This window comes from Lepisma saccharinum, unplaced genomic scaffold, assembly GCF_977018435.1.
Source record: "Lepisma saccharinum unplaced genomic scaffold, izLepSacc3.1 HAP1_SCAFFOLD_446, whole genome shotgun sequence".
Lineage (NCBI taxonomy): Eukaryota > Metazoa > Arthropoda > Insecta > Zygentoma > Lepismatidae > Lepisma > Lepisma saccharinum.
The window spans coordinates 21,396-45,277 of record NW_028143143.1 but is presented as its reverse complement, the minus strand read 5'-3'; the positions used below and the strand labels follow the sequence as shown (position 1 = coordinate 45,277).

Here is a 23,882-nt window from a genome sequence, read left to right as displayed (position 1 = left end):
CCCAAAACATACATTCATTATACGTAAAATATAAACAGGAAGATTCAAGAAGATATAACAAGTAGTAGTAAAGGATATATTCTGTATTTTCTGCAATTGGTTAACAAATAAAAATTGACAATGTGGAGAATTGTGGAGGCAAATACGTTAGCAGAACAAATCCTGACATCTAATGTTTGGAATCTATAGCAGAAAAAAAATATTCAGCAAATGTATGAAAATGGTGTGGAAATGTGAACTTACCTTTTCTCCTAGGTACAGGAGTGCCAGTTGTGGGTGGAGGTGCTGGAGTGGTCATGTACTGGTCGTCTTTCGGACCCTGCCTGTGTTGAGGCTCGTTGGTTGTCGCTTCAGTTGTGGGTATCATGGTCGTGGAGGGAAATTTCAGGCGATTCACGGGCCGTCTCGATTTATTAGTCACCGTGGTGGACATCGGCGGACGTCTAGTGTATCTGGTCGCTTCCCACGCATCCCACGTCGTGTAATTCCGCTTTGGATCCGTCGGTTGACCGTATCTTTGACCGTACCTTACGGTTTGCCTCCTGATCGGTTTGAAACCGTCGGTCGTGAACGTACCCTGCGTCGTAGATATCCTTTTCGTAGGAGCGGGAGTCGTGGATCGACTTCTGTTCGAAGTTCTTCTAGCGATCCACGGCGTTGTTTTGGCGTGAACTCGACCTTCTTCTGTCTCCGTTGCCGATGACGGTACGGGAACCCAAGCTGGTCTACGAAATGCCGCCGTAATGCTCATCGCCTCCACAGCCATGGAGTTCTGATCCGGCATCGACGCAGTTGGCGACACGACCACAGTTCTTAGACTCGTCATAGCTATGTCTTGGGATTGCGAGGGTACCAGCTCTACATTAACTTTGACTTCATTCTTCTCATGATCGTCCCTCTTCTCTATGGAGTATCTTGCGGTCTGCAGAACAGGAGTGGGAACTATTTTAACAATGTCTGTGCTTGAACTGCTGTCAACGGTACTGTTGGGGGTTATTCTCTCAACGCTTATGTACGATGTTGATAAGTCCACCACGGTTCCTGCAGCCATATACATGTCCATTTTGGAAGAAGTTGGATCCGACTTGTTGGCGTAGAGCATTGTTTTGAAATCCTTATAGTTGACGGACAATGACGGATGCGATGGCATTGTTGCGAACACTGGCGTCGTGAACCTTGGCCAATCGGATGGGGTCCAGTCAGCCATCCATCTGTAAGTATCTTCGGAGCGAGTCGTGCTCTTGAAGCCGGGAGACGCCATGGTTCCAATTTCGGCAGCCGCGAAGCTGGGTTCGACATAAACATTTGGCACGTCCATCTCGTGCTCGTCGATGTATGACTCGGACGGTAGCCTATCCGTGGACGTGACCCGCTCCCGTACCATGGAATGCGTCTTCCACATTTCCTCCATGGCTTTGGACCTGCTGGCTTGGATATCTCTGCTGATCACGGACGATATCCGGTCAAAGTCGTCGTCGAAGCGCTGTAGATGTTCATCGTACGGGAACGGCGGGATGTGATTCGATTCTTCTGATGTTTGGGTCTCATTCTTCTGCTCCGGCTGAACCGCAGATGAACTGGTCGAGTTTCTCCCCTGCTTTTTTATCTGGGCGGCCGTGACCCCGCGTATTCGCGACCCAGCGGACTGGACATTGGGCTGAAACTGCCCAACTTGAAACTCGGTAGTCGGTCCCAAATGAGCAGCCTCCACGCGATTTCCGTAGCGTGACGAAACACCCTGTTGTATATTATTCTCCAACTGATCGACGACATTTGCCGCATATCTGTTCCCCGTGTATTCTACTTCGTTCGTCCTGTATCCAGATTCCTGCAAAGTTTTCACCCCTCGCTGAGGTGCAGAGCCATCTGTCGTCGCGCCTGCCGTACTACTTACGTTTACGTTCCACCGCGGATGGTAAGTAACGACATCTGGCGGCCGCGTCGTGAAAGCGCGCCTGCGAGTGCCATCTCGCGGCTTCGCAGGTGACTCCGCGCGGCTGACGTCTGTCGGCAAGACGACGCTATTATCTAGCGTCGTAGGAACTTTGTAAAGGGTTGAGTTCGAACTTCCGCGTGGGTGCCCGGATCTCGTCGGTCTAGATTTCGCCTCTTCGAAGTTCCTAACTGCCAGGAGGTCAGCTGCGGTGATCCTACGAATTGTCCGCTCGTGGGCCGACACCACCGAGAGCAGGAGAACATAGAGGACACCTGGAAATAAAAGGAAGATTCACAATAAATAATTGCACTTTCTTATTGCAAAGAAATCACAATTAAATATTTCAACCAGATACCAATATGATGACCCTAGGTATTAATAGTCATTCAAAAAATTATTTTGATATCACATATGCATTTGACTTTGTATTTAGGCCTTTTTTCCTAGGTTAATAGCGACCACAGGGATAAATAACAAATTTATTAAATACGGGAGGAAACATGCCCAATGAAATATCCACGCCTTATCCGTTTCAAACCTAGGACTTCTAAGGGGAAAATATGAATAAGCAAACTTGGGCAAGGGTGTTGAAATTATTGGTGGGGAGAGCACATCCCCCTTTGTCCCCGCTTTAGACGCTCGTGCACTTGGTTTTATCAATTAATCATCCCCCAAAAAAAGAAAGAATATTAGATGCGTGAAAACATGTACAAATATGGAACAGCCAGAAAAAGTTATGTCATGTTGACTATACTGCAAAAATTGAAGCTAAATAGAAACTGAGTCCAGGTGCTCAGAGCCTCGTTAAAGAAGCTGGCAATTTGGTGTCCAAGTTTTTTGTGGTGGTCAGCCTATTTTCCCTTCTTATTCACATAAATTTAGGTCTTAATATGGAAGTAAACAAAAAAAGATACCATAATCACCCCTTTGGGGGATCTTATACTCCCTTTGTAAATTTATTGGGCATGAACAGAATCGAGATCACTTGGAAGAACTCCACGATATGCACGATTGCCTTTCTGCACTGTAAGAAGAAATAGCTGGAAGTGAATGACAATTACTATGGGTAAGGTCATCTATGTTGGACACCAACGTGATACACACTGGAACATAAGAAATCTATATAATGTTATTTGTCCAAAAGAAATCCATCATGAACAAAAAATGAACTATCAATTCACAGCACAACATTTCGATATGCATATCCAACGATTCTTCTTTTTACAACTGTATTTCCAACAACTTACATCAATTTCATTAAAATTCCACTGTTCTTTTACATTCACTTTAGTTTTACTTAACTCATTATAGACTAAGAAATATATATCTGTTACAATAATAATAATAATAATAATAAAACCAAACGAGTGTATTTTCCTCCTTGCCGACCAAAAAAGAGTAGACAGTCAAACGAGTGACATGAAATTCCTTCATACGTTCCAACTGATCTACAGCAACTAGGCTCACATTTAAACCAGCTCTTCTTTTGTTAAAGCAACTTGAGGCATGCAAAGCTTGCAGCAGCCGATCTCGTCTCTGACCAGTTTTTGTGGGTTTTTACAACTGGCTCTAGAATATTCTCTTTACAAAAAGCAGAAAAGCCATTGCCAAGCCACTTTCCTTCTTAATTCCACGTGAGACATGATGCACTTTACAAACATCATAATTTATGTATAGCTCTTACCTCATTATCAACATCAGCTAAACATCATGTGTTTTGTTTGTGAAAAAAAGCTTGTTAGAATGTATTGATAATACCAGACGCTTTCTTAGTTCGTTTTTCTTTTACATTCTACGTGTTTTTTAAGAAACTAAAAGTTAAAAATACGAAACAGTAATTTTGCCTGTAATATTTTATGGATACAAAACTTGGTCCACTACATTAAAAGAGGAACATAAATTAAGAGTAATTCCTCACGAATGGGAGAGGAGAGAAGAGTTTTCACGACTCTTGTTGGAAAACTTAATGGTGAGAGACCTGCAGAATGGCCAAGACGAAGATGGAGGGATAACGTTGAGATGGACTTAAAGGAAATCGGTAAGGATGGAAAAGATTGGATTGATCTTGCCCAGGATAGGGACAGATGGAAGGCTAATATTGCTGCAGCCATAAACCTTCGGCTAGAGAGTTAGTTAGTGTTAAAAAGGAATTCACCTGCAGTGATACTGATGCAAAGACTGTCAACTGTTTCGTTGCTTTCTTCTCGATTTTATTGAACCTCGTATTGCGTAAGACAAAGTTAAGAAGCATAGTGCTGGTCAATTTGCTCAGTATAATCTTAGCATTTGACTGTACATCTCTACCAACAAGAGAAAAACCCTCTAGCGAATGTTCACCCCACAGCGAGCGACGGAAGAAATGCAATCAGCTGCTTGCCACGTAATCCTGCCCCTGCGTTGCCAGAATCTGCGGCGTTCTTCAACACATCGTCATCGCCTTCATTCGCTTCCAAGCGTTCGTGTCATCGTGAAGAGCAAAACCGTACACAGCGAAGGCACAGATATTATATTTAACATTCATAAATTCCTTGACAAGGGAATAAGAGAGGTTATAAATATGGCAACACGGGGGCACTCGGCCACCACAAAGGAGAAGGAGAACATTTTCGTTACGGTGACCGCGAGATGAGTAAACAAATGGCGGTCAATTAGTTCGCGAGTTGTCAGCAGTATTTCTACTTGCGGGAATACTATACAGTAGCTTTCACATTCCAATCCCAGATCTATCTGTTTCTTTGGTAAGTTATCTGTAACTAATCGAATATTTTAATTGTCCAACTGCATAAAATACATAAATCTCATTTAAAAATATATTAATTTTTATCTATTTATATAAAAAATATTTGCAATAAATATTTTTTTAATCTTGTGCTGAGAAGAAATTTCCATTGTTGCTTTCAATGAAATAAAATGGTGCAAGCAATCAGCAAGCCGCGCCGAAACGTGCGAAAGCGGCTTGTGGTACTTCCATGCCAGAAGTCCGGACGTTTCTAGATAACCTTTCCCCTTCGTTGTACCTTCGAATGCGCTCTCGTGTCATTCCGGGTGTCTTCGTGTATTTCTGGTATTACAGATAAACAAAAGGTGAACAATGATTTATCACTACGTCATTGGTTATTTTATCTATGATCATTAGCCAACACACGGCGGTACTGAGCCGGCGGGGCGCGCTACATGGACGGTCTACCTCCGGTCTATAGGGGCTATCCACGAGTAAACAAAAATATATCGAACGGCACAATCGATTGTGGGACTGTAGCACAACAACTTCCGGTTCACGGCGGCTGGGTAATTGAAGCGCGTATTTGTGGCCTTTCTTCTCGTTTTGTATATCGGATGAAATGGATCATATAAAAGCACTTGACGACGAGAAGAGATATCAGGGAAAAGTAGAGGCCTTTACATATCAATTGGATGAGCAACTAGGAAGTAATACGGCATTATTCCAGGATGAGATCCATTTGCTGATCGTCGTTGCACTGGCGATATTTGTAGCCTACATATTTAATTTTTCCTACACAGCAAGAGCGCTTAGAGCATGTAAATCTTTGGATGCATACATTTATGTTTTAAGTGAAAAAGTGCGAGATATACAGACAGACACACACACACACACACACACACACACACACACACACACACACACATACATACATACATACATACATACATACATACATACATACATACATACATACATACATACATACATACATACATACATACATACATACATACATACATACATACATACATACATACATACATACATACATACATACATACATACATACATACATACATACATACATACATACATACATACATACATACATACATACATACATACATACATACATACATACATACATACATACATACATACATACATACATACATACATACATACATACATACATACATACATACATACATACATACATACATACATACATACATACATACATACATACATACATACATACATACATACATACATACATACATACATACATACATACATACATACATACATACATACATACATACATACATACATACATACATACATACATACATACATACATACATACATACATACATACATACATACATACATACATACATACATACATACATACATACATACATACATACATACATACATACATACATACATACATACATACATACATACATACATACATACATACATACATACATACATACATACATACATACATACATACATACATACATACATACATACATACATACATACATACATACATACATACATACATACATACATACATACATACATACATACATACATACATACATACATACATACATACATACATACATACATACATACATACATACATACATACATACATACATACATACATACATACATACATACATACATATTAAAAAAAAGGAGTTTATTTTCTTCTTTCTTCGGTCAGGGCGAGTCAGAGGGGTGCGGTAATGCACACTTGCTGGTTTCGTTCCCGTTCGAACGCAGAAATACAAAACGGCCATTGTTATTTTAAATCAATTTTCTGCTATTTGTGATAAACATGAAGATGAAGAATAAACTGGAAAAATTAATGATGGGACAAACACAATGATACACCATTGTCTGACCAGTGTTCAAACCTAGGACCCCTTCTCTATCAATGTTGAAGAGATTTCCATTGCAAAAGACGAAAATTAAAAATAGTACCCGCACTAAATTTTCTGGTTACAGAAAAAAAATATTTCCTCTGGTTGCACAAAAATGTATTTCCTCTGGTTACACACTCACACAAAAAAATCTGGTTACACAAACATTTAATACAGTTCGTGTGTACTTCAAGAACGCAACGTGTAACCTATCTGATTATGACCGAGAATCTTTTGAAAGGAAAAGTAATATTTTTGGTCATATCACTACATAATAAATAGCTGACACCATGGGCGTATTTAAGGGGGGGTGTTCAACGGTCCCAACCCATCCCCCTTCCTTTGGTCCAGTAAAATTACCAGATTACCTGTTCTATCAGCTTGTGCATAAAAATTTCTTCGCACTTATTTTATTCTCCTAAATTAGAGACGTATAGGACGGGATATGAATGGGAAGGAAATTATGTAATCCCACACACCAGATGGGTATGCAGACCAAATATCTGCAATTTGCTGATAGTTTCGGAATTTCTGTATAAGAAACTGCATTGGGACTGTCAAATCAGTTATTTTCTCCCCTCGAGTCTTCTTAAAGGAATTTGATTTTTAAATAGGGAGTGCAAGAAAATCAGGGAAACACCGTAACATTCTCAAGTTATTTGACACAATATGGACAGAAAAATATCAACACTAAGTAGCGTGACTTGTGGAATTGTATTCACTAATTGTAGTACGTTTACAGACTTTACGCCCGACCCTGTGGCCGAGTGGTTAGCACATCGCGCTGCGACGCCAAGGGTCCCGGGTTCGAATCCCGGTCGGGCTTGGTTGTTTGTGAATGTCCATTCATCAATTTCATCATTTCATCACTCATCCCCATCTTCGCAAATTAGCCAAGAGGCACAAAACGCGAAGTAAAATAAACTAAATCAAATCAAAAAAAATCAAGTTTACAGACTTTACAATTTACTAGCAGAAGAGAAATATTTCAGCAAGCTCTTCAGTTTCTTCACTGTGTAACCTGTGGGAACTTTGAAATATCCCCCACTTGTTCTAACCAAATTGTTATCATGCATTGCAAGATTATGTTGCGCACGTCAAAAGGTGAGCTGTTCAAGTACTGTGAACATGTCAGTATTATAATAGATATATTTAAAAGAAAACTAAGAAAGAGTTCTGAGAACTTAATGAAATTTATTCCAAAGCAGAGAAACTACTTAGAGACTATGGTGAAGAAATGAAGACCCCTAGAACACCCAGCCGTCAAATCTGAGGGAATAATACACCAGCTGAGAGCCCAAAAGAATAATACAAGGCAAACCTTTGTTGCTCCTTTTTGGACCATTTTGTAGTAGATCTGAACTCACGTTTCTCTGAACACAGTCAACACATTGCAAAATTACAACTTATTCCAAAAATGGCTATCCCTCATTTATTGGAACAGTGTGTCAAAATGTTGGATGACCTGGTTGATAGATTGGATTTTGATAGCTTGATCATTGTTAGGACCATTATACGTCCCGGATTTTCCGGGACAATCCCGAAATGATATAATATGTCCTGGTGTCCCGAATAGATGATACAAGAGTCATCAAGTTACAAGAAGATGCTGAAAAGATTTTTGACTTCACGATAGCACCGCCGTCTGTTAGCAGTACTGAATTTCAGTTGCAAATCTCTTCCTTGCATAGTAAGCTGGGGTGTAAGAACTGTTCCGTTCGCAGTTCTCAAATAAAGTTTCGGCATTGTGAGATAGCAGGTTAGTTCATTATGGCACCGAAAACGAATTGCGAGATTAAAAATGTCGAAAGAATATGACAATGGATATGTACAGTTGGATCCACGAGTATTACCGTGTAAATTATCCATGACTATTTTTTAATATTTCTCTTACATCCTATGTCTTTTTAAGCGATGGAATTTTATGTATGCTGCTGTAGAAGTTGTCAACAGCTTGCTTTGAGTTTTCTTTTAATTCCTGAAGCTCATATTGGGTCAAATAAAGTGGACGAACATAGTGATGGACAATTTGCACGGTAATACTCATGGATCCCACTCTATACTGCATTTGTTACAACCTGTCCCGATTCCCGCGCTAGCTGGTCGCTGGCTTTTCTCTGTGCTGGGGAAAGTCAAAGCCAGGCAGCCAATTAAAATATGCAACGTCTCAACAGCGTCTACGTAAGCGCCTCTCTTCTGGCTTCCATTCGCTCCTCGCTGCCCAGCAGACGATTTTTTCCTCATTTCTCATTGGCACCGAAACTGTTGAGCGATCGCTAACGCGGGAAACGGGACAGATTCTAACAAACGCGGTATACATACACACAACTTTGTCGGGTCCAGCACCCCCCGCCCCCCCTCCCCGCACACACACACTCCCCAACAAGCTTCTGCTCAGAAGTATCCCGGATTTTCACTTATGAAATATAGTAACCCTAATCATACCAAAAGTTGAACCCCCGCCCCCCTTACGTGAACTATATTTACGCCCATGGCTGACACAGAGGGGGAAAAAAGCTGACCCTTGTAACTATCATTGAGCTTGAATTGATGTGAGTTTTCTTCGTGTGTTTTTGTTATAAGTCTACTTTACGCACAGAACATCGGGACTGTACCTACACTTTAAAGTGGAATCCGTACCAACATGTGCCTCCACCGAGTATCGAACCCGAGACCCCTTACAAAGGGACGACGACGCTACCACTGCGCCATCGGGAAGGCCCAAGAGTGCCTCATTAAAAAGTCGCCCCTTACACTCTGCCAATTTTTCTAAGTCCATTTTACACTCAGATAAAGACCCGAACCAGTGTGTGATGTACCTACACTGGGTATCGACTCCGATTCCCTTTGATTTCAAGACGACGTCGTTACCACTACGCTGTTGGGAAGGTCTGAGTTCGATATTGATCTTAAAGCAACAAATTGTTTCAAGTCCACTTTATGCTCAGGTGGGTTAATCGGGACTGGACCTAGACTTTATATTGGGGCCCGAATCACTTCGTAAAATGCCTCCAACGGTTATCGAACCCGGGAACGCTCGGTTGCAAGGCGACGGCGTTTACACTACGTCATCCGGAAGGCTCTCGACCTTCAAGCAAACAAGTTGCTAAGTAAAGAGTGGTTTCAGGTAAACAACAAATGTGAGTGAGTCAGATTGGCGTCATTCAACTTCCTGCCTTGTGAATCAAAGCATAAACACCGAGAAGGAACAATTTGTGACGGAGTGACGCACTAAGGGAAATGCCCTTCTCCGCGAAAAAAAAAAATAATTAAAAAATGATAAAATGATTATTTTGTGGAAGCAAAATTGGAATGTTAGGTACTGTACACCCAACGGCGAAAGAAATAGTAGGCAAATTGTCCATCACATTTTCATTCAGTCAGTTTTCCACGATGTGATGATCATGAATTGAAGTAAAAACGCCAATAGGTAGAGGACAACATCTGCTAGGTATCAACAAAAAATCATTCCTTAAAACAACACAGGGTGTTGAATAAAGAGTAATGGAAATAGTGATGGACTATTTGCCTACTATTACCTTTACCATTGACTGTACCATTCCTCCTTGGTTGGATGATTGATTAATTTGGTTGATTTTACTTCGCTTTTCAGCCACTTTTGGCTAATTGCGAAGATTAGTATGAATGATAATATGATAAAATTGATGAAGGGACACTCACAAATAACACCATACCCAGCCTGGGATTCCAATTCGGAATCTCTGTCGTCGAAGCAATCTGTTATAACCATTCCACCACGGAGCCTTCTTGGTTAAATCTCTACAGCTAAAAGTAGTCGTTGCCCCCCGACCTTTAGCTAATTTTGCATCCGCACCATGCTAAACCTTATGTATAAAGAGAAAGTAAACTGTCGTTGCCCCATCCCCCGATTTGGAACCCAATCGCCGCCACTGCTAAAAGCAAACCTGTATTCGGTCCCACAAAACACATACTTGTGTGTATAGTGGCTGTAGGAATGTAAGAATGCAGTCACATATTGGTAGGGATGCGAAGTTTTCGTTTTAACTATAACACCGAAAAGTTCAGGGAAGCACAATAAAGTGTTTAAAAAGAAATTGGGCAAAGGAGGCAAATTGTCGGTGTTTCGGAATCAGGAATTTATGCCATTTTTTTTCTTCAGAATAACACCGAATTTTGTACTTTAACACGAAAAACGCAGCGACATATGCAATATAAACTGGGGATATAGGCCAATCAACAAAGGATGATTTTGGGGTCCAATAAGGAAAAAAAGCAGGGAAAGCTGGAGCAAACTTTATTATCTTCCTAAAAGGGTTCTTAATGATATATTAATTTTGCACCCCTGTACTACCCAGGATTTGGTCGTCATCTTTGTAAAATGGCGCCCAAAATCAGTTTTTTTGCAAATATCTCGATTGGAAAGCACTTTATAGCAAAAGAGGTTATGACAGAAAATCATCTAAATGACATTCTCTACAAAAAAGGTTCTGTGCATTTTTCTTCTAGGAATCACCGTTAGGACGTTAGAGGAGCGAGAAATTTTACTTCTTTTTTTCCGCTAGATTTTGCAAGAGTGAAACAAGGAAAATTTTTGGAAGGTAACTTGAGGGCTTATTTCTTATTAAAATACCTATTCCAAATGTATGAGCCGCGGTAGCTTAGTCCTGTCGACATCTGTGGCGGAGTGGTTAGCACAGATCGCTGAAATGCCAGGGATCTCGGGTTCGAATCCCGGCTGGACGTTTGTGCATGTCCGTAATGAGAAAAACCGAGAATATTAGTAAAAAGTGATATGTGTAAAAGTTGAGAAAATGGTGAATGACGGGAAACACTATTGCGTAGGGGTATTTTTAAATAAAGAAAAAAGTCGTTTGGGCATCTGACTATCATGCGGGAGACCCGGTTTCGTTCTCGGCGGGGGAGAACGGAAATTTTTCCACCTGTTCAAGCAGTTCCGGCGCCCATCCAGCGTCGTATAAAGTGGGTACCTGGAGGATACTCTGGGGGTGTTAAGGCGGCCAGGAGCATGGTGCTGATCACATGACCCTCAACTTCGCCCGTGCTCAATAAAGTGTGGAGCCCTAACTCCACACCCCTTATACGTCTTTATGGCGTGGTGCAAAGCACAAGGGAGCACTTTATCTTTTTTTTTTACTTTTTTTTTATTCGAAATGTTCTAACAACTTTTCTTGAAAATGTGATTTCAAGTGGTAATATCGTGTCATTCTATAGAATGAGGGGATCTGAACCAGTTAACTGATGGGGTGATGTAAACTACTCATCATTCATCCTCTTGATGAGACCACTCGTCATTGACATGACGAGTTATTGCTTGGCATGCGAAAGGTACAAATTACACAAAGGAATTAAACTACTGAAAAGACAATGGTCACTCGTTGGATTTTGTGAACCGTTGAACCTGTATCATGGCTGGGTGTAGGATAATTACCTGTCTAACTGAAGTCTCTGAGCTGAATGAAAATAGCGAAGTCCTCTGTATGCTTCTCTCTAATTGTTGACCAAAGCGTGCTTCCACTATCGACCTCCTGCCTTGCTGACCTCCTCTCTCTACCAACTCAATTCCCAAAGTCCAGTCCCTTCCCAGCTTGTCTCACCTCTATATTCCCTGGCCATCGAGCTCTTCCTCGATGCCGAATCGCCGAATCGTGTTTATTATCATAATTGCTACCATGCAAACCGCTGACACCAAACCCAGAAGTGTTACCTGTTTCCTGAATGCTCAGGAGGTTTGCATGGCACAACACAATGCATTGTAAACATGCCTAAGAGGCTTGAGACAGCTGAGAAAAACAACAAGTGAATGCCCTGGTCAACATGAAGCGTTCAGAGAGACTTTAATAAAAATAAACATACAATCTTAGGGATTGATACGTTCGCGCCTTCTAGGAAAAATTTTCTCCTTTGAAAATTTAAAATTCGCAAAGCTTGACATGACTCAGGTTCGCCAATTCCATATATTTTCTTAAAAAACCCAAATATACAAACGAAATCCACCATAACAGAACTCTTGTTTACTGCATCCTGAAGGAAAAAAAAAAAAAAATTTATTCCCTAAACTTTATAATGAATAATACCCTTAATACTAACAAATTCGTATGTTTATACGATGTAAAAAACAATAATATATACTATTATAGGACTAGAAATCACAAAAGTTCGTGTCGTTAAACGAAAAAAACTCTTAATGTACCACATTTTGTGCGTACGTACTGTTTATTATGTATAATTGCTCATCCATTTGCTCCGAGTCAAGAGTCTGTGATGCCTCGCCACGCGGTAAAGACTCTGTGTCTCCCGCGAGGCCAACGGCTGGCTTTTGGGCTGGAGCGTCTTGCAAGATGGAACGAAATTCACAATGTTTGTTTATATTGCCACTCAATATAGACTCTTCAAATAGATAAAAACCTAAAAAAGGTGCACAAGTAAGTACACGTAAGTAAGCATGTAAAACATTGTCACTTCTCACTGTTTTGTCCGTGTAAAAACCTGATCATATCAAAATGCGTATGTTTTACGAACTACGTAGCACTGCACTCCTAACATCGCCAAATATATAAACTTGCATGGCTGTGTTGCACATTCCAATGTATTATTATACAATATTCAAATGCATATAGTGAGTTACACTGAAAACTGTCGCTGGTAAAACTTAATTATAGCGTTCAATTTTCTTTTCTACATTAAACTGTACACTGTATACATATATCTGGCTTGGTGATTACCTTTGTATGACTGCACACAAAAATTATTAATCTTGCAAGTGACAAAACTATGTGCTTGAGTTATAAATATAAAAAAAAGTTCTGCGAACAAATGTGTCGCTTTTAACATTCCATATTGGTGAGAAGAAAGAAAAAATATATCACAATAATAACTGCATGCTATAAACATATGCATAAAATATTGTCACTAAAGCATGCTTTCTAAAATGTTCGAAAGTGCTGTAATTATGTTATTTATTGCTTGCATGTCTGTTTATTTATTCAAAGTGCAAAATTTCATCTTAAAAAAATTATGCACTACTTGATGCTCGCACTGGTCAATTGACACCACTGGTGCGTGTCGCTTCCTTGTAGTATGATGTACACTTGCATGCATATAAAACTAGTTCTTATGCATGACACAAAACTGAAAAATGTATATAAGGGCTATGGAAAAGTATTGTTTCCCATAATGCATGTTAAATAACCAAATAGATACACATGATAGGAGCTCGCATGTGTATGTGTAAAAACACTGTAGCACAATTCTGTAATTATTGTTTGTGACCAGAACTGCTGTTTGTAGAATGTATGTTTTCTCTGCTTCCTCTTCTTCTCTCTGGATTGCTTGTCGTCTTAACTGCATTGGGCAATATATAAAATGTGGTAAATTACCCGTAGAACTTGGGAGATGGGGAAAAGTTGTCGTTTGAACTGCAAACAGTGTGGAGGGGAATTTTATCTAGCTCCATCACTAGGTGTTGTTGATAATGTATAGTCTGCTATCCTGGGAAATGTATGGTTGACTACATCCTTCCTGGAAAAGGTAGTCTCCGTAGAATAATAATTGGAAATGTCTGCATGTCTCCCTCAAATTGGTGGTGACGAGTCTCTTCTTGAAATAGTACTTAAAATGTCTGCATGTCTCCCTCGCAGAATGGTAATCAATCTTTCTGCCTGGTAATAGTAGACTGCCTGCGGATGTCCGTCATGAAAAATGCCCATGGATGGTGTAGGCATTGCTTGTCCATGGTACTCCGTATAGACAGGTTAGGTTAAAAGGAAAAATTATGACAAAGAAAGGAAATTGCAATAGGATGGGTATATATAATTCAAGTATGCATGTACACCAACCCAACTCATTTCCATTGCCTTTTCTTTAAAATTAAATTAACTTGCCTCATCAAAATAAAATATGATTAAAATAAATTGATAAAATAATTGCCATAACTCTTTGAAAATAAATAAGGAAAATTTAAATGAAATATCCAACCGTAATTAAAATATTAGTGTCCATGATTAATGTGTTGCCTTAACCTATTAATTATTACTGCTCTGCTCTAAATTAACCTGTTTAGAAAGCTGATGATGCTTATACAAATAATATCCTAATGCTGATGTTAGTAATAAATTCCAAATAATAAATACTAATATAGACATGGGCAAAGGGTTTAGAACTAATTCTTTAAATGAAATGCTCTTACTAATTGATTGATTAAGTTGTTTTAAAGCAAGTTCAAGCGGAGTCCATTGGGGAATAGTGAAATCAGATAAATTCTTGGGAATATTAGGTAATAACTCAATTTCCTGCATTTTGACTTGTTCGAAAGCTAAAATTCTTGTGTGTAAAATTTGTTGATCCACAATAATCTGCGAAAAATCCTGATAATTAAAAAATAGAGATTCCCCTTCGTTAAGCTGAATTGATCTGTGCGTGTTCAAATTATTATTCAAATTCTGAATAACAATAAATTGACCTGAACCTGATATTAAAATACCATTACGTGTCCTAATAAACTGGAATAATTTATTGTCAGTAATAGATTTCAATTCAAAATTACAAAATGTAGAATTAATAAACAAAGGTAAGTGTTGCAAGCATGTTCTAAATTCTGTTTAAATGTAAAAAATTATTATGTTGTGAACCCTTAAAATAAATATAAAATTTGAGTTGCGCAAAGCCAGGGATCTCGGGTTCGAATCCCGGCTGGACGTTTGTGCATGTCCGTAATGAGAAAAACCGAGAATATTAGTAAAAAGTGATATGTGTAAAAGTTGAGAAAATGGTGAATGACGGGAAACACTATTGCGTAGGGGTATTTTTAAATAAAGAAAAAAGTCGTTTGGGCATCTGACTATCATGCGGGAGACCCGGTTTCGTTCTCGGCGGGGGAGAACGGAAATTTTTCCACCTGTTCAAGCAGTTCCGGCGCCCATCCAGCGTCGTATAAAGTGGGTACCTGGAGGATACTCTGGGGGTGTTAAGGCGGCCAGGAGCATGGTGCTGATCACATGACCCTCAACTTCGCCCGTGCTCAATAAAGTGTGGAGCCCTAACTCCACACCCCTTATACGTCTTTATGGCGTGGTGCAAAGCACAAGGGAGCACTTTATCTTTTTTTTTTACTTTTTTTTTATTCGAAATGTTCTAACAACTTTTCTTGAAAATGTGATTTCAAGTGGTAATATATGTATGTTAATTAAACAATAATTCTGCAATATTTAAATTTCTGCTACTGTTAGAAACCAAGCCATCCCTTGCCTTCTACCAGCAAGAATTATTGTAAATACATACATATGAACAAGATCATCACAGTTATCCTGAGCTTTCAGATCGAGGCGAAAGCTACAGGCCACAATCTACACAAGGATTTCAAACCGAAGTGATGACACGCACCCCCTTTAGTCTAAAGGGAAACATTCACCGTGTATGTGCGAATATCAAAATTCTAAGATGCATGCTATTGAGAACATGGTCCAGTTGGAGCGACACGTGCAGCTTGTCGTGTAGTTTCAAATCGAAAAGTTGCATTTATTTCTTAAAATTAGCTTCCAAGAGACCAGTGCTGCTTCCGTCTGAAAGCTCCCTTCCTGTTCTACATTCTGTCCCGGAAATCCCCCCGGAGAGAGCGAATGAATACAGGTCTCTTGTGCAGGTAGTAACTTGAGAATACTCGACCAATGGACGCGTGAGACGGAACAGAATTGCGCGGTCTTGCTCCAGAGATTCCCTGGACAGAGTATAGAACAGTATCAGGTTTTGAACAAGTTAATCTTTGCAATGCTTACATATCACTGAACACTTTAGCCCAATTTTCCTACAGCTACAAGGCCCCTTGTGGAGACTTGAAGGCGTTTACAGGTTATAATGCAAAGAAGCTGTGGCACTGATACTTCTTTGCCTGTTGACACATTCTGTGATACTTTCAAAGAGTGATACAAAGAGGATCATAAAGAGAAGAATTTTTTGTTTTCCACATCCCTAACTCATCAGCTACAACGGGTACGGAATAAGTTTGTACTCTGAATAGGTCTTGTGATTTTTGAGTAAAATATTATTTTAAATACAAACTCTGGATGAACTGGATACAATACATCTCTGATTTTCACTTCAGAAGTGACTGATCCAGTGATTATCTCCCTTATTTCGTTCAAACTTGTCATTTGCCAAATACTCAACATTGAAGACATTCCAACATCATGAGCAGCGGAAGGATTAGTTTTCTTGTTCCCTGTAATTGTTGACTTTATAACATCAAAATCAGGGTATGGTGGGTGAGATGAGAATCACTGGCAAAAGAACTGAAAGCCTTTGCTTATCCCTTGATTAGGCATGCCAAAAATCCACTTAGCATTGAGTCAGTCACTTCTATGCCATCCACCACAACTCTTCATGGAGCGTACCAATCGTAATATCTGACCAGATCAGAGACCAAAACTTTTCTGATTGTGTTATTGCGGTTTGAATTGTTGTTTTAAGTCTACTTTATGCACGAATAGGCTAATCAAGATTGGACCTACAGTTTAAAATGGACTCCAAACCACTGTGTAATGTACCTCCACCTGGTATCGAATCCGAGACTTTTTGATTAGATTGGCGTTTTATTCTTAAATAACCCTATTGGATAAAGTCGACATGTTCCTTTAATAGATATCTTGACTTTCAGACGTATTATCTCCCGCACACAGGTGACATTAACTATTTTCTATAAAGTACTGCATGCAATGATAAAAGCAATTGAACCATAAATTACATTCTTAAACAAAAAACAAATGTAATAAGTCCAGTTTTATAGAAGATATATTTATTTTTATAGAAGAGATATACTGCAAAACATCACGTAAAAGGTGCTTCCGTGAGTTCCGCCCTTGCAAAACGGGACGGAAAAAGAACGTAAAATTTCTCGCTCATCTAGCACCCAAACGAAGCATCCTACAAGAAAAATGCACATAATTTTTTTGTAGAGAATTTTATGTAGATTATTTTTTATCATAACCTTCTTTGCCGTAAAATGCTTTCCAAGCGAGATAATTGTAAAAAAAACTGATTTTGGGCGCCATTTAACAAAGATGGCGACCAAATCCGGGGTGGTACAGGGGTGCAAAATTAATATGTCGTTCAGAATCCTCTTAGAAAGATAAAATTTGTTCCAGCTTTCCCCGATTTTTTTCCTTATTGGACCCCCTTATTGACTGGTCTAATAACAAAGAGCTGTGAAACGCCGTTGAATTCTGTTATTTCTATAGACTAGCTGGTGAAAGTTCTGTTCAAAAGAGATTGTCATTTATTGCAGTTTGGTGGTTTAGTATTATTGTATATTTAGTGGCCGATGAGATAAAATAGTTTGCCAAATGCAAAAATATGAAGAAATATGGTCATTTCTCACAAAGGTAAGCCTGATTTTTGTCATTAAGACTAAACTTTGACTCAATTTTCCAGAACTAAAACAATGTGAAAATCTTATGCATAGAAGATACAGTAAAAACGCATGTAAAAATAGCACCGAATTTTGACAACCGCGAAAAATAACACCGAATTGCAATAATAAATAACATGAAATAACACTAAAATCTTATGGGTGAAATCCCCCGGACAGTTTTTTTTTTCTGTCTATGGTCATGCTACACGGGGTGAAAAAAGTACAGTCAGCGGCAATAAAAATGGGACACCTAGATCCTGAAATGCTCGTTTCTCTGCAAGGCGTTGTGTGTGTTGCCTAACTTTACGGCGATATGTGGATATTAATAGCAAATTTTTGATGGAAACTTCTACCAACTTCAGGATCTAGGTATCTCATTCTTATTGCCACTGACTGTACGTTATGAATCGCATGAGCTTGTTATATTTAGATTCCTTCGTTCCCAATTAAGCAGGCGTAACCTCCACAGTGCACAGGCACAGATCAATGCAAGATCCGGCCTCGGTGGCCAGCCTACCCTAACCTTGCCCGCGAGGACGGGGCATGGCGATCGATGACATGTACCCAGTGCATGGGCGGGACACGTTACACAAGGACGGCGACTGTTAAGTCATACTCAGACTTTCACCGCAACAATTCCGCCGTGGAATTCATTGTGGTGTGCAATTAGTCCTTTTGTAGGCATCAGGCTTTTGTTAATTCTCAAGACATTGTCTGGAAGGGGCAGCAAATTCAGTATTGTCGTACTGGTCACGCGAATTTGGAATCTTGTAGTGTTTTTATTTTCCGAAAGAGGTTATTGGCCTCATGTTCACACCCTTTTTAACTATACAGTAAAACCTCGTTAATCCGGACTAATGGGGGGATAAGTTGACCGGTTTAAAGAAAGTCCAGATTATCTGAAATAACCTAAAAGAACAGTAGAAAGTGCATTAAAACTCCGTTTATAGCAACAGAACACGTTTATTATGGTGTATTTAAAGGGCATACGCCTAAATTCACCATACAGTACAGTAAAATGTAAAGCAATACAATGCAGTACGTACACACACGATACTCATAATATGATAATTTGCCCGACGCACCTAAACCTTGCATTATGTTTTTTTATTTTCCTTTTGCCTGTCCGGATTAAGCGAAGTCCGGCTTATCGGGGTCCGGATTAACGAGATTTTACTGTATTTGTATTTCTGTTTTGGTTATTTTACATCTCTTTTCTACTTCTTGAGTTAATTGCTACGATGAGGACGAAATGGTTGATGGAAAAAATACAATGATGCATGCTTGACCAGGACTTGAACCTGAGGCCTCTGAACTGGTAGCGCGTTGCACTGACCGCTCCGCCAAGGAAGCCCTCCGTACTGAAGTATAAATTTGGAGTAATCTTCTTTCTGACGTCTGATGTCTTTAACTCGCAATCAAAACTAAGGTACGCATGGCGCAAGAAGGTTTCCACTTCATTAACTTCCAAACAAGTTCCGAATAAGCTCTTTAGTTTTGTTCTTTCAAGGAATTTTATGCATTTCTTGAAATTCCTTACATAAAAATCACTACAATTTTAAAATGTGTTGATATGAACATGGCAGTCTTTCAGGAAATTCTTTAATACTCTGCTTCTATGTCAATACATTGAATATCCATCATTGTATCTTCGGACTATAAATGTGATGCACCTAATTGAACGATAACTCATGTCGTTTTTTAATGCATACTACATGAAATATCACGTGAATGTGCAACAATGTTTTAAACAATTCTGAAATCTTCCCCACACAAAGTCAACCTCACTTTCACGAAGTTCATCTTTGGCTGCATTTCTTGCCGGCTGACGAGGTTCTGGCGCCTGTGTCCACAGCCAGAATGTTGCGTGTGTTGTGTCTTGTCCATGAGTATTTGAGATTGTCCGTTAATCCATCTCATCTTCTGACCATTCATTCCCATCGTCGTGATTGGCCAAAATGGAAGAAAAGCGACGTAAAATAAATTCAATTAAATCATATAATTATAGGCCGTATAAATTATATTGGATGAGATAAAATAAATAACGTAACTCATTCATAGACAAGTGATGAAACCAAATAATGAAGCTTTTGTGTGTGTGAAATACAGCGTAAATTATATCAAAGTATTTCATTTCGCAGTTTGCAAGAGTACTTTCTTATTGCTTTTATCCACCCCGACATAGATCTTGCGCAGACATTTTTTTTTTTTTTATAATTAAGGTCAGCTTTATGCTCAGATACCGGTAGGACTCGAACAGGGGATCATTTGACTACAAAGGGCGGCAGTGTTAACGTAATCAAGGAGTCCAAGGTTCGATACCCGGTGAAGACACATATTGGTTCAGGTCGCACCCTGAACCGTAGATCCAGTCCCGATTAGCCTATCTGTGCATACAGTGAACTTAAGGCAAAAACTTTAAAATAAAGCTTCGTTACAAGGTCACATTGTATGCTGATATGCTATCGAGGAGGCCATTCTTGGGTGGTACGGAACACGCCAATTCTTTGTGCAGTGTAGGTTGCCTAATTGGAAGGCTGATGCAAAATTCACGTTGACAATTTATCACTTCTGCTCAAAATTGTACCAAAAACATCTTCAAATTTTGAACCTAGTCCATTTCGGGTGCTATAATTCGGCCAGGGTTGCAGAGGGACTCAAGCTTGTGACAGGCACCAAGCACCATCTTCATGCGACGAATAGTTTAGGAGAGTGAACCCTCCAAAATTAACCACACCCACTTCGCTTCATAGGCGTGCGCAGGCGCTCTCATTAAGGGGGGAAAACCTGTTGACAGTGCAGTCGGAGAAAGAAAAAGCACATTCCATCTCACTGTTTTATTGTATTGATGGGTACTTAACAGGGGCGTATATATTGTGTTTCAGGACCCAACGAAAATCACTCTATTAGAAGAATTCCAGCTTCCGTAGCACAAAGGTTCTCGATTCTCCTCCCTCTTTATTTTCCTTCTCTGTGGTTCAGACTAATTTACATATAAACATGATTTCGTACAGCAGATCCAAAACAACTACACCTAACGTTCTATTGGATTTGTTCGTTTGTTTATTTCAACAACTCTCCCTTTCATCCTCATCGTCGCGATTAACGTTGATCGATGTAAAAGCGACGTAAATATACAGATGACAACACTAAAAGTAATGGAATTATCCATATCCATGATCATTCATTCTGTTTTCCGTATTGTGAGAGTGATGAATTGAAACAACATCAGCACAATTCCATTCCTTGAAACAACACAGATTTCAGAATTATAAAGAACTAAAACAGCGATTAACACGTTACGTTATCTTGCTGCCGAGTCAAGAGCTAATTTCCGCTTTTAATAAACCATTCAAAAGCACACGCAAATTCCTATAAACTATATATTTGGTAAACACGCCAGGTTATTGCAATTAATAATAATAAACAGTTCTATAAGCAAAGCTGTTTTTCAGAAGAGGGTTTAAGTTGCAGGAATTCAGTGCTTTTTTCAATAAGTTCATGGCAATGATAATTTACCCATGACTGTACCAAGAACGGACAATGCTAGAACAGTAGCATCAACAGAGGATGGGAGGTTCAAGGGTGGACGAAATATTTTCAGGTGGCATCAGCCTCGGTGGTTTCTCTGTTTAGCGTCTCGATTTATTCCTTTTTAATCTTTCTACCTCTCTCTTTTTCCCTTTTTCTCTCTTACTTCGTTTATTTTAATCTTCCGTTTCTCTCTCGCTCTTTCTCTCTCTATCTCTTTCTCCTATTCGTCTAGCTTTCTTTTTCTTTCTTTCTTACGTGTGTGCGCGTAGGCTATTTCGGTGGGCATGAGGATGCGTTAAGGCTATTTCACTGTGGGTTAGAGCCCTCCCTTTCGCCAACCTGGTGGCGACGGAAGCTCAACGCTGTGATTAATGTGAATACATCACACCCAAGGGAAGAAAAATGAGACTGATGAAAGCTCAGGATGCGTTTTTTATCTTCCGGTCCTCTACCATGTAACCTTGTCCCACATAAGAACAGTTTAGCCCATCCGAAGTATCCCTACCGCGACTGAAGTTGGATGCAAAAGCTCAATGAATCAGTGTTTCCACATCCATAGATCACAATTTTCCTTTCTCGTGTGGGAATTTTCCATTTATCTTAGAAAAATTTAGATCACTATGACAAAACATCATAAAGTATGACCCATAGGAAACAAATCCACAAAAATATTAGAATTGATTAACTAACTCTCTAGCCTTCTTAAACCCGAAGGTTCATGGCTGCAGCAACACAGGCCTTCCATCTATCCCTATCTTGAGCAAGATCTATATACTCTTTTCCATCCCTACCGATTTCCCTTAGGTCCATCTCAACGTTGTCCCTCCATCTTCGTCTTAGCCTTCCTACAGGTCTCTTACCATCAGGTTTCCCAACAAGAATCCCGTAAACTCCTCTTTCCTCTCCCATTCGTGCCACATGGCCTGCCCACCTAAGTCTTCTTGATTTAATTATTCTAATAATATCTGGACATGAATACAAATTATGTAGTTCTAAATTATGTAACCTTCTCCACTCACCTGTCTCCTCATCCATTTTAAGTCCAAATATTTTCCTAAGGATCTTATTTTCAAATACTCTCAATTTATGTTCCTCTTTCAATGTAAGGGACCAAGTTTCACACCCATATAATACTACAGGCAAAATTACTGTTTTGTATATTTTAACTTTTAGTTTCTTAGATATTAAACAAGAAGACAAAAGTTTATGAAGAGAGAAGTAACATGCATTCTAGCTTTCCTTTTCTTTCTTTTTTACGTGTGTGTGCGTAGGCTATTTCGGTGGGCATGAGGATGCGTTAAGGCTATTTCACTGTGGCTTAGAATTGATTAAATGAGTAAAAATATGAAGTGGTAATAACAGAAAAACAAGATTAATGATATCAAACTGTAAACTTTGCGAAAAAAATATGCGAAACATGAAAAATTGTCATGAAAACACTTAATACTTACGTCTATATAAGTTCAAAATCAAATTCAAATTCTTTATTTGTGTTATTGTAAAATAACAACCTTTAATAAAAATATTAAAGCTTAAACAATATGAAGGTACTGATTGTTCTTCCAAACTAAATTTAAATTTTTATTTACGTTTTTTTTTTGGGGGGGTAGAACACTTTACAAGATGAATGAAAGGAGATATGCATTTAATTTCCCTGCAAATTTGATAATTTTTCAGGATTTTTTTCCCGCTCACGTAAAATTTTACCAGAATTTCCCAGCACCGCGGGAAAATTTCTCTTCGTGTGGCAACATTGTCGTTAGCTTTGGCACGCGAGATGTGTTGTGTAGCGAAGTACTCACCGAGGAAGATGACCTCAATAGGTGGCGCTGAGGTTTTCATCTGTGCTCTGCTCTTATTGGACGACGATTCATCTCACGTGGACGAGGTTGAACCACTGGCGGCAAGGTTACACTGTAAAGAGCAAGGAAAACAGGTGAATATTATTTTTTTTCATCTGCTGAGAGACACGTCTTATTTCATAAGCTGGTATAGAATACTCGGCGCGCAAGCATCGTTACCATTGATTAAGGTGGAAACTTTATAATACCCCAATATTTTTTACATATGAATAGTACGAGGGTTATCTAGAAAGTTTGGACATATTGCCGCTGTGGTGCAGTGTCAGAGTTTCTTGATTCTTCTTCTAGGTTAATAAGGGGACAAGTCTGCCTGTCTCCCGTTAACGAGGCCCGTGTACAGACGTCGTTACTTCTCATTCCCTAAAGTAACTGGGTTGAGTACAATAATCACTACAATACAAAAGACAACAACTTAAATGCACATTTTTTCTCAAAGTAGATTACTTATAATAATAATAATCGATCTTAATGATTT

The 23,882-nt window shown here is 39.3% G+C and overlaps 1 protein-coding gene across 1 annotated transcript in view; it reads right to left on the bottom strand.

Annotated features, from left to right (window-relative positions):
- LOC145982836 (uncharacterized) overlaps nt 1–23,453 on the bottom strand; it is a 104,242-nt gene extending 80,789 nt beyond the window's left edge. The window contains exons 1-2 of the mRNA XM_083116199.1: nt 23,348–23,453; nt 244–2,208 (exon numbers count right to left, since the gene is read on the bottom strand). Of these exons, the coding sequence (XP_082972325.1) occupies nt 244–2,208; nt 23,348–23,387 (2,005 nt within the window). The 5' untranslated portion in view covers nt 23,388–23,453. The remainder of the gene's footprint in view (nt 1–243; nt 2,209–23,347) is intronic.
- Nucleotides 23,454–23,882: the final 429 nt, after the last annotated feature.